The sequence below is a fragment of the Hyperolius riggenbachi genome, chromosome 2 (assembly GCF_040937935.1).
Source record: "Hyperolius riggenbachi isolate aHypRig1 chromosome 2, aHypRig1.pri, whole genome shotgun sequence".
Lineage (NCBI taxonomy): Eukaryota > Metazoa > Chordata > Amphibia > Anura > Hyperoliidae > Hyperolius > Hyperolius riggenbachi.
In genome coordinates this window covers 131,118,793-131,137,446 of record NC_090647.1, presented here as the reverse complement: position 1 = coordinate 131,137,446, position 18,654 = coordinate 131,118,793, and the positions used below count along the sequence as shown (strand labels likewise).

Genomic DNA, 18,654 nt, shown 5'->3' with positions numbered 1-18,654 from the left:
GTCTTAAAGTTTCTCTGTTTGGGCTGGTGCACACCAGAGCGGTTAGTGAGCATTTTTAAAAACGCTAGCGGTTTGAAAACCGCTTGGGTAATGTATTTCAATGGGCTGGTGCACACCAGAGCGGTTTGTTTTTTCCACAAACGCAAACTCAGGGGCTGCAGTATTTTTTAGATTTCTGAGGCGTTTCTGCCTCAATGTTCAAGTATAGGAAAGTGGAAAACCGCTCTGAAAAACGCTAGATCAGAGCGGTTTTCCAAGCGTTTTTGTTACAGTAGCTGTTCAGTAACAGCTTTACTGTAACAATGTTTGTAATCTGCTACACAAAAATGCTCCAAAAAACGCTAGGCATATTTAGAAAATCTCTCAAAGGCCCCATTCACACCTAAAGGCGCAAAACGCCGGCGGTATTTTGCGGGAGTAATTTTTTCCGCGATTAACTCTGAAAAATCACTGGACAATGCAGCGTTTTGTGAGCGATCAAAATTAGCAGTGCTATGCATGCTAATCGCAATAATCGTGAATCGCTGGCAAAAAGCTGCATGCGGTTAATGCTAACCACAAACGCAGCAGTGAAAACACTGCCACAGGCTTACATGGGCTAGCGTTTTTTAAAAACCGCTAGTGTTTTGCGCTGAGCGGGAATCGCGCGATTCCCGCTCAAGTGGGAATGGGGCCTAAACATGCCTAGGAATCGCTCTGAAAATCTGCTTCAAAAACCTCTAGCGTTTTGCAGATCTGCTAGAGGTTTTTGGTGTGCACTGGAGGTATGTCAGTGCTTTCGCATTACTTTCAATAGACTAGCCACATGTTCCATTCTTCCTCACTAGTACCACCTGTCAGTTGACACGCTTAACAGGTCTTGTCAGTCTGAGAAAATGAGCTCCTTCTCTACCTTCTAGTAACTCAGTCAGTCTTATGCAACATCTGATGACGGTATAGAATGTGGAGATTCTGGCTGCTGATTGGCTCCTCTGAGATATTGAGTAGGAAGTAGCTTGCGCTTATAATAGTGTTCTGTGCTGAAGGGAATGAGGCGAAACCACAAGCATAGCAGCATCTTTCTCTGGTATGGGTGTGAGCCAGTATGCTAATGTGCAACACTCCAGGCTTTGTCTTATGTAGTGAATGTAATAGTATAGTTTAGGAGTATAGCTGTGCTATGTGGACAGTCTTTGTGTTCTCTCTACAGGCTGATAAAACAGAAGAGACTGTATTGTGCCTGTAGAACATGTTTTATTATACAAAGCTGTTTGAAGTACTGGAATTCTCACGTGATTCTGTTGTGCTGCAGGAACTAGTTCATCTCAGCCTGTCAACGTCCACAACACAGTGACCATCAAGCCTTCATCATCAAGTGTTACTGCAAAAACCATCACTAACCCAGAACTGGACCACTGGAAGCTACACTGATTATATAAGGTAATTAGAAGAAATGCTTAATAGAGAAATTTGTACAAAAACTTTATCATAACAAATGTATGCCATGCCAATTGTCTGAGAATTTACAGGGACCCTGAGCAGTGACCTAAGTTGAAAATCTGGACTTACCTGGGACTTCCTCCAGTTCCCATAGCCTGCGTGGGTAACCAGCACGCTATCACGCCGGTCTCCATAAGCATCCAGTATTTAGACAACCACGAATGCGCAGAATGCTTATGCCGACCGCCGTAATGACCGGAACCGCCATGCACCCTGGAAAGGAACAAGCCGGGGGACTTCGCAGGCTGGAGGAAGCCCCAGGTATGACCAGATTTTCAATATAGGCCACTGTTCAGGGTCCCTTTAACACTTTAAGGTGCCTATTCGATTCTAACATCTTGGAAACAAAAGTAGAGAAGGAGGAGCGCTCCATAGTGTAACAACGCTTTATTAAAACATATTGCGCAAATAAAAATTCACTTACTAGATGTAAGTTGAATACAAGCATGTAGTCAGGCTTTGCAGCCTTAAAATCCTTCCTCGGTGGGTGCACCTCAAACTGCCATGGCCATCGGAGGTTATCTGATGAAGGCATGGAACACCGAAACGCATAATAACGCCACCAGCACACGTTTATCCCTTGGGGGAGCATCCAGGGTCGCTCTCCATCCGATCCACTCATCTCCGATGGCCACGGCAGTTTGAGGTGCACCCACCGAGGAAGGATTTTAAGGCTGCAAAGCCTGACTACATGCTTGTATTCAACTTACATCTAGTAAGTGAATTTTTATTTGCGCAATATGTTTTAATAAAGCGTTGTTACACTATGGAGCGCTCCTCCTTCTCTACTTTTGTTTCCTTGATTAAGCCTTTCTGACAGACGGGCTTTAAAGGAGCAGCTAAAGTGTGACCTAACTCAGCCACCCTTGACCACTGCCCTAGCAGCGCAAGATTTCACATCCTTTTGATTATAACATCTTGATTGTACAAAATTACCAAATCTATGTAATGGAAGGGTAAACTGAGGTAATATTCTGTTGCATGGATACTTTAGGTCGTCGGTCATATTACACAGAAGTAGTAAGATTGTACAATTAAGATTGCATCATCATTAATGGGCACCTTTAGTGGCACACAACTAAGGTTATGACTCATATACTGTACTTTATTTCGCTGCCTAAAATGATAGGTCTACTTATTTTATAAATGTATTACATAGATATGGGAAATCAGACCTTAATTGCCTTGTTAATGATTTTTCCTTGGGAAGACAATGCCTTGGCTGCCTGTTATTTCCAAGTTTTCCCTTGTCAGTAGTCTATACAGCTACACCTTGCTTTCTGTACACTAGAGGCGCCCACACTTTTTCAGCTTGCAAGAGAATTATTAAAGTATGAATTGAAAATGATCTACCAGGTAGAAGCTACCTACCGATGCAAGCCACAACTGCAGCACATGCACAGCGGCAGCCGATCAGTGATTACCACAAGCCACAACTGCAGCACATGCACAGCGGCAGCCTATCAGTGATTACCACAAGCCACAACTGCAGCACATGCACAGCGGCAGTTCATCAGTGATTACCACAAGCCACAACAGCAGCACATACGCAGCGGCAGCCCATCAGTTATTACCACAAGCCACAACTGCAGCACATGCACAGCGGCAGTTCATCAGTGATTACCACAAGCCACAACAGCAGCACATACGCAGCGGCAGTCCATCAGTGATTACCACAAGCCACAACTGAGCACATGCACAGCGGCAGTCCATCAGTTATTACCACAAGCCACAACTGCAGCACATGCACAGCGGCAGTTCATCAGTGATTACCACAAGCCACAACAGCAGCACATACGCAGCGGCAGTCCATCAGTGATTACCACAAGCCACAACTGAGCACATGCACAGCGGCAGTCCATCAGTGATTACCACAAGCCACAACTGCAGCACATACACAGCGGCAGTCCATCAGTGATTACCACAAGCCACAACTGAGCACATGCACAGCGGCAGTCCATCAGTGATTACCACAAGCCACAACTGCAGCACATGCACAGCGGCAGCCCATCAGTGATTACTACAAGCCACAACTGCAGCACATGCACAGCGGCAGTTCATCAGTGATTACCACAAGCCACAACTGCAGCACATACGCAGCGGCAGCCCATCAGTGATTACCACAAGCCACAACTGAGCACATGCACAGCGGCTGTCCATCAGTGATTACCACAAGCCACAACTGCAGCACATACACAGCGGCAGTCCATCAGTGATTACCACAAGCCACAACTGAGCACATGCACAGCGGCAGTCCATCAGTGATTACCACAACTGCAGCACATGCACAGCGGCAGTCCATCAGTGATTACCACAAGCCACAACTGAGCACATGCACAGCGGCAGTCCATCAGTGATTACCACAAGCCACAACTGAGCACATGCACAGCGCAGTCCATCAGTGATTACCACAAGCCACAACTGAGCACATGCACAGCGGCAGCCCATCAGTGATTACCACAAGCCACAACTGCAGCACATACGCAGCGGCAGCCCATCAGTGATTACCACAAGCCACAACTGAGCACATGCTCAGCGGCAGTCCATCAGTGATTACCACAAGCCACAACTGAGCACATGCACAGCGGCAGTCCATCAGTGATTACCACAACTGCAGCACATGCACAGCGGCAGTCCATCAGTGATTACCACAAGCCACAACTGAGCACATGCACAGCGGCAGTCCATCAGTGATTACCACAAGCCACAACTGAGCACATGCACAGCGCAGTCCATCAGTGATTACCACAAGCCACAACTGAGCACATGCACAGCGGCAGCCCATCAGTGATTACCACAAGCCACAACTGCAGCACATACGCAGCGGCAGCCCATCAGTGATTACCACAAGCCACAACTGAGCACATGCACAGCGGCAGCCCATCAGTGATTACCACAAGCCACAACTGCAGCACATGCACAGCGGCAGTTCATCAGTGATTACCACAAGCCACAACTGCAGCACATGCACAGCAGCAGTCCATCAGTGATTACCACAAGCCACAACTGAGCACATGCACAGCGGCAGCCCATCAGTGATTACCACAAGCCACAACTGCAGCACATACACAGCGGCAGCCCATCAGTGATTACCACAAGCCACAACTGCAGCACATACGCAGCGGCAGCCCATCAGTGATTACCACAAGCCACAACTGAGCACATGCACAGCGGCAGTCCATCAGTGATTACCACAACTGCAACACATGCACAGCGGCAGTACCATCAGTGATTACCACCAGCCACAACTGCAGCTCATGCACAGCAGCAATCCATCAGTGATTACCATAAGCCACAACTACAGCACATGCACAGCGGCAGTTCATCAGTAATTACCACCAGCCACAACTGCAGCTCATGCACAGCGGCAATCCCATCAGTGATTACCACCAGCCGCAACTGAGCACATGCACAGCGGCAGCCCATCAGTGATTACCACAACTGCATCACATGCACAGCAGCAGTCCCATCAGTGATTACCACCAGCCACAACTGCAGCACATGCACAGTGACAATCCCATCAGTGATTACCACAACCACAACTGCACCACATGCCCAGCGGCAGTCCATCAGTAATTACCACAAGCCACAACTGCAGAACATGCACAGCGGCAATCCATCAGTGATTACCACTAGCCACAACTGCAGCTCATGCTCAGCGGCAAGATATGCTAGTACAGACAGCCATGGGCAGAAACATATTACACTGTTACAAATCTGAATACCATAACCATCTATTGTAGAAGTTTTATAATAAACTAGCTGATGACTCTGCATTGCCCGGGTATGTATTTGGCTAGTAATGGCTCTGCCCACTTTTTCTAACCCTAGCACACAAACACTCAATGACCACGTTTGTGAGCTTTGGGGTCCTTGGCATCACTAATTTGTATTTCCCAATTGAAATAAAACAAATTTGGTTGGATGTTTGTGGCTCCGCTCTGTTTTCTGAATTTGAGCCCCAATGACCAACTGTACCAGGTTTTAGGCTTGTGCCAATAACAGTGCAAGAATTGCAACAATTTAAATATTACCCTTGAAAATCATTAGGTGAATTTTGATTGGCTTTTGTAGGCTCCACCCACTTTTCAGAAAAAAATAATCCCTGTCACCCAATGACCAACTGTACAAAGTTTGAGGACCCTGCCATTAACAGTGTAAGAATGGCTGCAGTTTATATTTTCCAAGTGAAATTTGCATTTGTCTCCGTCCACTTTATGTAACCTTGAGGCAGGGGTCACACTTACCGGCTTTCGTACGCGTTTTCTGCACAGAAAAACTGACTTCAACTGAGAACTCATGTTAATCAATGAGCTAGGTCACACTTTAATGCAGATTTCGCATGCAGAAAAAAAACTGACATCTTGCGCAATTTGTCAGTTTTCTCTATAAATTACATTAGCTGTTGTACGGTAGAGGTCACATTTGTCTTTCAGTTTTCTGAAAAGTGTAGAAACTGAAAGACAAGTGTGACCCCTGCCTGACACACAGTCACTCAATGACTAGGCTTTGGGGTCCTTGGCATCAATAACTTGCATTTTCCCATAGAAATTAAACAAATCTGGCTGTTTGTGGCCCTACCACCTTCTTCAGAATTTGAACCCCAGTCACCCAATTCAAGACTGTACCAGTTGTGAGGCCTCTGCCATTAACAGTATAAGAATGGCAGCAATGTAAATATTCCCCTTGAAAATCAATAGGTGAAATTTGATTGGCTGTTGTAAGCTCCACCCACTTTCCTGAATATTCATTCCAGTCCCCCAGTGACCAACTGTGCCAAGTTTGAGAACCCTGCCATTAACAGTGTAAGAATGGCTGCAGTTTATATTTTCCCATGTAAAAAATGTAGTTGATGGCTCTGCCCACTTTTTCAAACCTTGACACACAGTAACCAAGTTTGTGAGCTTTGTGGTCCTTGACATCAATAATTTAAAATTTCCCACTGAAAAGAAACAAATCTTATTGGCTGTTTGTGGCTCCTACTCTTTTCAGAATTTGAACCCCGGGCACTCAATGACTGACTGTACCAGGTTTGAGGCCTCTGCCATTAATAGTGTAAGAATGGAAGCAATGTAAATATTACCCTTGAAAAACAATAGGTGAATTTTGATTGACTGTTGTAGGCTCCATCCAGTTTACTGTATATTAATCCTAGTCACCCAGTGACCAAGTGTGCCAAGTCTGAAAACCCTGCTATTAATAGTCTAAGAATGGCTGCAGTTTACATTTTACCATTTAAAATGAATGGCTGAAATTTGATTGGCTGTTTTTTGCCCCGTCCACTTTTCCTGAATTTGTAACCTTGGTCATCAAGTGACCAACTGTGCCAAGTTTGGGGACTCTGGCTTGATTACTTGATTACAGCCTTTTCCATTTTTTCCATTGACATGAATGGGTGAAATCGGATAGGCTGTTCGTAGCTCCGCCCAGGTGTGCAGGGGGGCCGCGAGACCCCCAGAACATATTATCCCAGGTAGTAAGGGATCTGTATACCAAGTTTTATTTAAATTAGTCAAGGCGTTTTCAAGTGATTGGGGCATATACACACACACACATACGATTTTATATACAGTATATAGATGGGGTACATTGCCAAATTTAACTTGTTTATATAATCTACAGTAGCACTTTTCATTTTAAAAATAATAATAGGTAAAAACTGAGAAACTGCATCTTTTTAAATTTTTTTCCTTTTATCCTGTTAAAATACATAGGAAATAAAATAATTCCTGGAGAAAAATAGCACCTGAAGATAGTTTAGTTTGTCCCGAAAAAAGATGTATATATCACTAAGGTGTCAAACGTAGTGATAAATTTATTGCGTATGAAATATGGGCATAGCTAAAGCGTCAAAACTGCTCTAGTAAATAAAGGGAAAACAGGTCTAGGTGGAAAGTGGATGAAGAGAATCTGCATTAAAAAAATATGCCCCTGGGGGTACTCACCTTGGGAGGTGGAAGCCTCCGGATCCTATCGAGGCTTGCCCAGTCCTCCTCTGTCCCACGGTGGTCTCGCTGCGGGTCCAGAAACGGCTAGCAGGTAAATATTTACCTTTCCGGCTCCAGCACAGGCGCAGTTGCCGCTCTGGTCTCGGAAGTAGCAGATTCCAGTCTGGTCTGCTCTACTTCGCAGGCGTAAGACACCTGCACCTGCGCAGTAGAGCGGACCTAACTGAAAATCGGCTATTTCCCTTTATTTCTGTTCTGAGAGCTGCAACAGCGCCCCCGCTGAAGCCGAGAAGGTATCAAGCCTTGTCAGGCTTGTCGAGGGAGGATTTCGGGAGACTTCGGGCGAGCCAGCACTGGATTGCCTGCAGCTACAGGGGAGGAGGAAACCTCATTGGGATCCTGAGGCTTCCCCCCCTCTTTAAAGTCTCTTTAAAGCACATTGTTAGGGGGATATGGAGGCTGCCATATATATATTTCCTTTTAAAGAATACATATTGCCTGGCTGCCCTGCTGATCCTCTGCCTCTTATACTTCTAGCCCTAGACCCTAAACAAGCATGCAGATCAGATGTCTGACTGAAGGCTGACTGGATTAGCCACATGGTTGTTACAGGTGTGGGATTCAGGCACTACTGTAGCCAAAGAGATCAGCAGGACATGCCAGGAAGTCGGTATTGTTTAAAAGGAAATAAATATGACAGCCTCCATATCCCTCTCACTTCAGGTACCCTTTAAAGTAACAGAAAGAGCACCAACTGTCAGACATATCTAATAGCAGAGTTACGCCAATAAAATATGGTGCACAGTTACACAAACAAGGATCTGTATGCTTGTGGTCCAGAGTCAGACTCCAGAGCTCTTTTTACACAGTGTGCAGATTTCCCATTTTCTAAATAAAACTATCTGCACTATTACAGGTCAAACAGACCCATGTAACAAAGCTGGAGGAAAAAAAACTGATTTTACGTGTCATGGTTTAGAGTTAGGTAAACTTTGTACACTTTGTATTGCTCCCCTTGTTTTTCTCACAGAAGAAAATATTTGCCTCAAGTAAAATAAAGATACCAGTTCTGAAAAAGTGCTTCACACCCTTACACCTGACAAAAATCTAGTGCGCTGCACAGAGGTAGCCTCAGGTACTAAGGCAGTGATCAAGCAAACATTCTAACCATTCTACTAATATGTGCTGACAAAAATATTCTGCCCTGTCACGGCACAGTCTCCACAAGACCTTTGAAGGTGTCCTGTGGTATTTAGGGGGGGGGGGGGGGGGGGGGAGGGGCAGTTACTTGCATAGTAAGCACAGAAAATGTGGTTACACCACCTTGTTTATTCAGGTGAGTCACTAACTCAAAGGTCACCTAGCCAGGGGCAAAGCCATCTATGGTAAGCATAGAGATATAGACTGGGTTAGGAATATAGAGGTGCCAAAACAAAACAGGATAAAATAAACTAAAAACAGTTGAAAAATGGGAGGTAATGGTGGACTTGCCTCCCAACAGATGACACAATAGATCTATTTCCATATAGAACAAAGTTTTTATTGGGATTTGCTCCTTTTTGCTCAAAGAGGAGTAAAGCAAAATGGGTGACCCTCCACAAACACAGACAGCATTGAGTTATGGTAAGGTCATTAAGGATCCTCAGCAATCATTAGAGAATTTGGAGGTGCCTGAAAGGAATCATCAAGCTGTAAGGCCCCCTCCCCGATCTACTTACCAGTGGCTTCCTCCAGCTCATTCCCGGCGACATGTCCCACGACGCAGCTCCGCTCACAGCCCGCGGCCGGTATCCCCGCTGGTACTAAAGCAGGCGCAGTACAGCGGGGACAACATGGCGGTGATTGACAGCACCGCTCACGCAGGCGCAGTACGAAGCCGACCCTGAGGTCGTGTCAGTACCGGTGGGGATACCGGCCGCGGGCTGTGAGCAGAGCTGCGTTGTGGGACATGTCGTCGGGAATGAGCTGGAGGAAGCCACTGGTAAGTAGATCGGGGAGGGGGCCTTACAGCCTGATGATTCCTTTATCATACTTCTTGTCAAGAATATAGAAGACTAGTAAAAAGGCCAGCCCATTAAATAACTGGTGCTAGGCTAATGGGCACGCGCCACATGCGCACAGCCACAACCTCTCTCCCCTCGGCAACAGGCACACAGCCGTGAGGTCTGCCAGTGTGCTGCACATGCGCGCCAGGCACTACAGACACAGGGACACAGGAAGATGCAGGGATTGGGAAATTATTATATAAGATGCTGTTGGTAATACCTTTAAAGAGACTCTGAAGCGAGAATAAATCTCGCTTCAGAGCTCATAGTTAGCAGGGGCATGTGTACCCCTGCTAAAACGCCGCTATCGCGCGGCTAAACGGGGGTTCCTTCGCCCTTAAACCCACCCCCGCAAGCATTGGTCGCAAACTTGGTCGTGAGTTTTCTTTTCCTGGAGGCAGGGCTAACGGCTGCAGCCCTGCCTCCAGTCGCGTCTATCAGCGGCGCATCGCCGCCTCTCCCCCGCCCCTCTCAGTGAAGGAAGACTGAGAGGGGCGGGGGAGAGGCGGAGATACGCGCTGACAGACGCGCGTGGGGCAGGGCTGCGGCAGTTAGCCCTGCCCCAACCAGGAAGAGATCCCCCGCTGCACCGAGGGGATTTGGGGGTGAAGGGACCCCCGTTAAGCCACGGGATAGCGGTGTTTTAGCAGGGGCACACATGCCCCTGCTATCTATGAGGTCTGAAGCGAGATTTATTCTCGCTTCAGACTCAGTTTAAATGACTTACTGCATGCACGGGTGTAGCAATAGGGGGTGCAGAGGTTATGACTGCATCGGGGCCCTTGGGCAAGAGGGGCCTTCCCTCAACCACAGTATTAACTCTCTATTGGTCCTGTGCTCATAATAATCACTTCTATAGATACTTTGAATAGTGGTAATCATTAACAAACTGTTCCCCATCCCCTTGCACCTGACACTGTGGTTGCAATTGGCAGGTTTTGGTGCACTGTATTAATTGTTATGTGTAGAGCACTTGGGGGGGGGGGAGCACGCCCAATGTAAAACTTGCATCGGAGCCCACAGTTCCTTAGCTACGCCACTGAATGCAGGTAGAAAGTCAGCTTGGATCTTTTTATCAGGAATGGTGTAAAAAATATGTCTCTGTGTTCATTTCATGACTACCCCAGGCCAAACATCACTTTAAAATGTTGTAGTACATCAGTCCAACAATCTGGATTTGCAGAACATTGGTGCTTTACATCTCCTTAGCTTCTCAGGCAATTTACAAATGTGTGTTTAACAGACCACTACAGAAAAAAAAATTAAAAAAAAAAATTGTGTGTTTAACCTCCCTTGCGGTATTGACGGCTATACAGTACACGTCGATTCAAAACATGCTGTGAACAGTATTGACGTGCATAGATGTCAATACTCTCCTGCACTGTATACTAGACCCTTGCTTGACACATTTTGGCAAGTTACAGGAAAAAAAGGTTATGAACATTAATTGGATCACTTTTTGCTCAGAAATCCTGGGGAAATTGAACACCAGGAAGATTAAAAGACCACTATAGCAAAATAATATGACAGAAACAATAGGTTTTGCACTAGTCCATCTCCTCACAGAGGATTCTCAGGGTTTTCTTTGTTTTAAAAGCATTTCCTGAATGGCAGTTGCTAAGTCTAACTGCCAAAATAGTAAGATACCAGCCAGCCTCCCTACTTGCATACTATTAGGGCAGGTAGACTAAAGGTGCGTACACACGTCAGATAAAAGTCTTTGGAAAATGAAAGATCACAGACCAATTTTACCCCCTTCCATGTAGTATGAGAGCCATACCTACACAGTCTATTCTATGGAGCTGAACTCCCCATCAGATAAAAATCTTTGCAAGATGCTGCACACACAGATGCTATACACATTCAACAGATCAGTATCTGCAAAAGATCTGTTCCTGCAAAAGATCCATTCCTGCAAAATGCATTCATAGTCTATGAAATCTGCAGATCCCATACACACCTTGTTTAATGGACATTCATCTGCAGATTAGACAATTATCTGCCGATCTGAAGATCCAACCTGGTGGATCTGATCTACAGATAATTGTCCGTTAAACAAGGTGTGTATGAGATCTGCAGATATCAGACTATGAATGCGTTTTGCAGGAATGGATCTTTTGCAGGAACAGATCTTTTGCAGATACTGATCTGTTGCATGTGTACAGCGGTCTTTGTGTCCAGCATCTTGCAAAGATTTCTGTCTGATGGGGAGTTCAGCTCCATAGAATAGACTGTGTAGAGTATGGCTCTCATACTACATGAAAGGGGGTAAAATTGGTCTGTGATCTTTCATTTTCCAAAGACTTTTATCTGACGTGTGTACCCACCTTTAAGCAAGTGCAATTCAGGTTTGCTTTAGAAATCAAAGAAAGCCCTGAGAATCCCCCATGAGGAGATGGACTAGTCCAAAACCTGTCAGTTCTGACAGATTTTAACTGCTTAATTTTATTTCGCTGTATGTGGTCCTTTAAAATCCCATCTAAAGTCTACATTAAAAACCAGCAAAGTAGTGTTCTGTAGACTGGTTCAATGCTACCATATATCCTCTCTCGCCCTCTTGTTCTCCACTCTTAAAGGATGAAGATGGTGAGGCGTCGTAGACTGAATGGACAGATCGTGTAATAAACATTCATAACTCTGTACACACTGCTGCTATAAATGATTATCTGCCGATGTGATCCATCATGGGGGTCACTCGAAACGCCTGAGAATCATCGCAAATTGTTCGTCGTAGCCTTCGTTTGGTATAATTTTCACGGCATATATCTGAACCGTGAGTCGTTCATTATTCGTTTTGCTCGGTTTCTTTATCTCGTGGGTATGGGCCTACAAGCAGTCTTATCTCCCATAAGCTGATGTAAGGTTACACATTTGTATGCACAAGTCACAAGCAAACTAAACCTGAGAAAAGAAAGTACTGTGTGACTAATAATAATAACGTAGGATACCATGTCATAACTGGGGACTGATCCAAAGTACTCCTTCACGATAACCCTGGCAATGCGGTAAAGACACGGATGATGACCATAGATGGATAACATTTGGAATCTGTTGACCAGTTTCAGTACCTTGGCAGCTGCCTGACCAGGAAAGCAATCACTGAGGAGGAAGTTATAGTGTGTATTGCATAAAAGCGATTCACGTAGTTGTTTGAGAACTGGGATGTTAAGAATGAAATTACAATCACGGTCTACAAGACTGTTAGCATGACTGATTTTCCATACAACATCAAAGCCTGAGTCACCTTCCACTGTTATCTGAAGATCCAAAAAAAGATTCCTTTAGCTCTTGCTCTGTAAGCTTTTACATATTGGCTGGAAGAATTGTAGTGTCCTTAGATAAAAGTGAACAGCCTTAAGGCTGCCATACACTGGTCGATTGCCACCAGATCGACCAACAGATAAATCCCTCTCTGATCGAATCTGATCAGAGAGGGATCTAATGGCTGCCCATACATTGCACACAGATTTTGAATCGATTTCATTATGAAATCAGTTCACAACCTGTGGAGCTGCCGCTCACTTTGCCTGCCTCGCCGCCCTCAGCTGTACATCACCTGTCCTCCAGCACGAGTCCCTGCGGCTGTGTTGTCCCTTCTTCCAGCGTCATCCTCCGTCTCCTCTTCACTTCCTGTCCTGTGACAAGAGAAGTTCAAACAGTAGAGCGCCCTCTACTGTTTGAACTTCGACTTCTCACAGGGCGGGACAGGAAGTGAAGAGAAGACGAGAAGACGCTGGAAGCAGTGAGGAACTGCAGGGACCCTGGGACTCGCGCCGGTGGACGGGTGATGTATTGCTGCATCGGTCGTTGCTGAATCGAACGCCGCTAACAATGCGGCTGGCGATCGAGCTAAATTTTCCGCCTGGAAAGATGGACTGAATCGATCGATTTCGGATGGAAATCGGTCGATCGGTCAACATTTGCGTTAACGATTTCACAGCAGATTCGATCACAGTGATCGAATCTGTTGTATAACAGCGGGAAATCGAAGTAGTGTATGGGTACCTCTAAGCTGGCCATACACTATACGATCGGTTCAGTGATCGACCCTTTATTAACATTATGATTGACATCACCAAGAACTGCCATTGGCAATAGCATAATGTCATTCATGGGTCGATCCCGGTGCTGATGGAAAACACCATTTTGTCTAATTAGACGTTGAATGTCTAATGGTGCCCATACACCGTGCAATAAAAATGGTCGATTTTCCTGTTTATTTGACAAAAAAGATCGAAAAGAATGAAAGTCAAAAATAATCTTTTTTTTTTTTTTTTTTTTTTTAAATCAAGAAAAACGAATGATTATCCCATTTTTTTTTTTCAATAAAAATCCTATCAGACATGTTGGAAAAAAAAATATATCCGATCGGAATAATCTAACAAAATTATCTAATCGAAAAAAATGAAAAAATGGTACCATTTATGGGCACCATAAGGCTGTGTTCCCACTGAGAATGGGCATTTTTTGTCTGTTCTCCGCACATTCCAAAACTGACAGTGAAAGGCACCTATTTTATAAATAGGAGACGTTCATACTTGTCAAATGGGATGAACTTCTGTGTAGTCCACAATAATTCCAGGCAGGTGGATGCATTCACCATATAGCCTATGGATGGTAACACATCTGCCCTGGGCACCAGCCGGACCGCAACGGACCATCAGAGTGGACACTACATTCTCCGCTAGCCGCACCTGATCCAGCGCAAGTGGGAACCAAGCCTAATTGAGAAACATAATCCATATAGTGCATTGCCAGCTTTAGACTCTTCTGAACCAGTTCTGGTGGAATGGGCACTGTGTTAGAATGCCTGATAACCATCTCAACAAACAAGTCCAATGACCTTAACTGAGTCAGGGTCAGAGATTTTGTGGTGACCAGATAAAATGTTCAAAATACAATAAAAGCCATAGGGCCCATCCTCAACCGCAGAATTAGCCCTTTATTAGTCCTGTTCCTGTAATAATCACTTCTATAGCCTTGATTAGTAGTAATTAACAAGCTGTTCCCCATCCCCTTCTTGCAAATGACACTGCAGCTGTCCTTGGCAGGTTTGGTATCCTGTATCAATTGTTATGTATAAAGTGCTTGGCGGGGCCAAATGTAAAACTTGCACTGGTGCCCAGTGCTCCTTAGCTACGCCACTGGTTTTACAGTGCCACGAAAGATACTGGCGTTATATACAGTAAATCAATAATAATAATAATACAGTTAGAACTAGTGGATACAAACTAAGGCAATAAAACTGAGCCTGTGTGGGTAAAATGCATTTTAAAACTATTAGTAGTTACAGAGAAATAGGCTTATGAGGTAAATAATATCTTTAAAGGGAAGGTCCAAGCAAAATAGAAAAATGAGTTTAACCTCCTTGCCGGTTATCCCGAGCTCAGCTCGGGCTAACCTGCGCAGGAGGATTTCTCAGGCCCTGCTGGGCCGATTTGCATATTTTTTTTTCCTACACGCAGCTAGCACTTTGCTAGCTTTGCTAGCTGCGTGTAGTACGCGATCGCCGCCGTGACGCGCCGAGCCGCCCCCCCCCCCCCCCTCGCCCCAGACCCCTGCGCAGCCTGGCCAATCAGTGCCAGGCAGCGCTAAGGGCGGATCGGGATTTCCTGTGACGTCTCGACGTCGATGACGTCATCCCGCCCCGTCTCCATGGCGACCGGGGAAGCCCTGCAGGAAATCCCGTTCTGAACGGGATTTCCTGCTTACTCTGATCGTCAAAAGGCGATCGAAGTGGGTGCGGGGATGCCGCCGCTCAGCGGCTATCATGTAGCGAGCCCTGGGCTCGCTACATGATTTAAAAAAAATAAATAAATTAAAAAAAAGTTCTGCACTGCCTCCTTGCCGGCGTTAATTAGACCGGCAAGGAAGTTAACTTACCTGGGGCTTCTACTAGCCCCATGCAGCCATCCTGTGCCCTCGTAGTCACTCACTGCTGCTCCAGTCCCCCTCTGGCAGCATGCCGACCTTAGAGGTCGGCGGGCCGCATTGCGTACATTTTTACGCATTCCCGCTAGTGCAGGAACATTAACACATACATTTTTACGCATTAAACCACTAACGCATAAAAATGTATGTGTTAACGTTCCTGCACTAGCGGGAATGCGTAAAAATGTACGCAATGCGGCCCGCCGACCTCTAAGGTCGGCAAGCTGCCAGCGGGGGACTGGAGCAGCAGTGAGTGACTACGAGGGCACAGGATGGCTGCATGGGGCTGGTAGAAGCCCCAGGTAAGTGAAACTCATTTTTTTATTTCGCTTGGACCTTCCCTTTCAGTTTAGATAAATACTAAGGCTCAACACACACCATACAATCTTGGTTGTTCAATCTTACCACTTTCATGTAATATAAGAGCTTATCCAATCAATCATTCAAGGTATTTTCAATCTGTTGGCCCTTATACTACATAGATTTGGTAAATCTGTACAACCAAGATTGTATGGTGTGTGTTGAGCTTAAGGCTGATCCCTCCCCTTTCACCCCCCAAGCTTTTCTATTGATCCTTTAGTGTGACTGATACCTTGTCTCACTAGGAAGTTCAGCAAACCCACCTGTTTTACTTTTATTTTCACTTTGACTTCAATTTTTATTACTAAAACTGCTAATCATTTTAACAGAAACTGACCACTTTCCAAGTACATAAATAGTAGCTATGGGTCACCTCATTTCAAGACGAGACATTGTATTGTTATATTATATTGAATAGTTTTCTTCCATGTGCAACAATTCATTAAGTTTCATGTATGTGTCTCCACAGCAATGGCAGTATTCCTTGGCAGGTTTTCATGGGTGACATTCAACTTTGGCATCTTGATTGGATTTTTCCTGACATTTATTATAGTCCATACTTTCCTCCAGAGCTCCCTGAACGAGCCACCTAAAACCATGCCATCTTGGAAACAATTTAAGGAAACCGGCTCAATAGATAAGGTTCTTCATGAACACGACTCAGGTATTAAGAGTTAAATACATTTATTAAAGGTATTTTTGTACTATTATGATTGTAGATAAGCATGATTAAAAAACTTATGCAACTGTGGAAGATGTGTTTTTAGCGAATGCTTTATGTGGACTCCTGATCCACCAAACCAACGAATCTGCTCAACATGTTTGTTCCTGCATTTACCGTGAGCAAACTATGCAGTGTATTTGCTAAATATCTGAAAAAGTTACGTATAGAGACAGCGTACTCAGGGCTGGTTCAAGCTGCATTGGAGCCCTGGGGAAAAGCTAATCTGGGGCCTCCCTACCATAGAGGCAAAATGGGCCCCCCAAGATGTCTTCTCCCCACCCCAGGCCATTGGTGACCCAAGGGGTACAGGGGTAATTTGCACTACCTGTTGCCAGCATAAATACACAGCCAAAGTCCAAAGCATAGAGTGCGGTGCTGCCACCTGTGTCCTGTCTGGATTAGGTAAGACTCCGCTGTGTGTACATTCTACATTTGTGGGGGAAAAGAAGAGGGAAATTATGGGAATCCCAACAATGCTTTTGAGTAGACAGAAGATGGACTCTGAGTCCTGATGATATTGTGGGACAGGTGGGGTAGGATGGGGCCTGGCAGCCAGCTTTGGGTCCCTGAAGAATGGATTTGCTGTGGGGGGTGTCAGTAGACCCCCAAGTTACTTCTGCTCTGATGGCCCATAGTAGCTAGAACCGGTCCTGCCTCTACCCCCTTCCAGAAAATTCTGTTCAGCCCTTTGGCCCCCCCGAGCAGACTGCCACCCTCCACCCCAATCTGTCTGCCACCCCTCGATCGCTTCCCTCAACTCTATGCTGAATGGGGGCCCTCCATGATTTTCTACGGCATTGCACCTTAACTGGTTCAGGTGCACTGCTTTGCATGTGCTCCCCATCTTCATCCTTGCTGCTGCCTCTTCTCAATGACCTGGCGCATGTTGTTGCATAATGACCTGTGATGGGTCAAGGAAAAGAAGCAGCCAGTGGGGATAAAGACGTGGCACGTGGAAGAAGCAGCGCACGCAAAAAGGTGCGTTGTAATGCTGTAACAAACAGTACAGTGCACAAATTGGGGGGAAGGGCTAGTGACCTGGGGGTTGGCACAGTGGGGGGGGGGGGGGGGGGTGGCAGGGGGGGGGCTGTCAGCTCTTGGGGGCCCTGGGGAAATTACCTCTTTTGCCTTCATGATGGAGCTGGCCCTAAGGATCTATTTGTACGCGTTGGTATGCGTTAGTGTGCGTTGGTATGCGTTAGTACGCGTTGGTATGCATTTTTTTCCATAGCAGTGCATTGTGAGAAAGCTTTCATATAAAAGGTGTATAGTGTGAACTGAGCCATAGGGAAACATGAACATTACTTTGAAAATTCATTTTCTTTCAGTTTTAACTGTGAGCAACTGATTAAAGGACCACTATCACGTAAAAAGTAGGCAGTTAAAATCTGAACCGACAGGTTTTGGGCCAGTCCATCTCCTTATGGGGGATTTTCAGGGTTTTCTTTGTTTTCAACAGCATTTCCTGAAAGTGAATGGGTCAGCCGCGCGTTTTGGGAAAAAATGCGTGCAGCGTGCGTTCGCGGACCGCACTGGTATTTTTTTTTTACAAAAGCTTATCTCTTCCAGGTCAAAGTGTAGAAGAAGGACACAATCATTACACAAAACGTTCCAAAGATCATTAGGCATAAATAGAAAATTACTAGACACATGCCTAGAATCACTTTTAAAAAATGATTTAAAAAACGCTAAGTGTTTGCGATGACACTAGTGATTTTTGGTGCGTACTAGCACTAACAAGAGTTCTCTATTTAAATGTTATTTAAAACATTTAAAGAGGAGCTGTCAGCCATACCATACCAAAAAACACATATATAAGTAGATAAATACTTGCTCTACTTACATAACATATGTATTGTGCTGTCCACGTTTTTATTTTAGTGATTTTAATACAGCAAAAAAAAAGAGAAAATCCTTCTTAGCATTTCCCATTTTAAATGTGGCAATTTTGAAGCCAATCCTGATTTAATTTCCTCCCTTAAGGTGGCCATACACTTATAGATTTGCAGCAGATTCGACCATCAGATAGATTTCTGTCAGATACCTGTCAAGTCAAATCTGACAGGAATCTATCTAATGTGTAAATCGATCTAAATTGTATTGTTGGACCATTAGATCCAATGCAACTCAACGGGCCATCGATCTGCTGCCAGCAGCAGATCAACCT

The 18,654-nt window shown here is 45.2% G+C and overlaps 1 protein-coding gene across 1 annotated transcript in view; it reads left to right on the top strand.

The window, feature by feature from the left end:
* The first annotated feature begins 1,175 nt into the window (after positions 1-1,175).
* Positions 1,176-18,654, top strand: part of LOC137544083 (glycoprotein-N-acetylgalactosamine 3-beta-galactosyltransferase 1-like) — a 52,909-nt gene continuing 35,430 nt past the window's right edge. The window contains exons 1-2 of the mRNA XM_068265146.1: positions 1,176-1,419; positions 16,233-16,427. Of these exons, the coding sequence (XP_068121247.1) occupies positions 16,235-16,427 (193 nt within the window). The 5' untranslated portion in view covers positions 1,176-1,419; positions 16,233-16,234. The remainder of the gene's footprint in view (positions 1,420-16,232; positions 16,428-18,654) is intronic.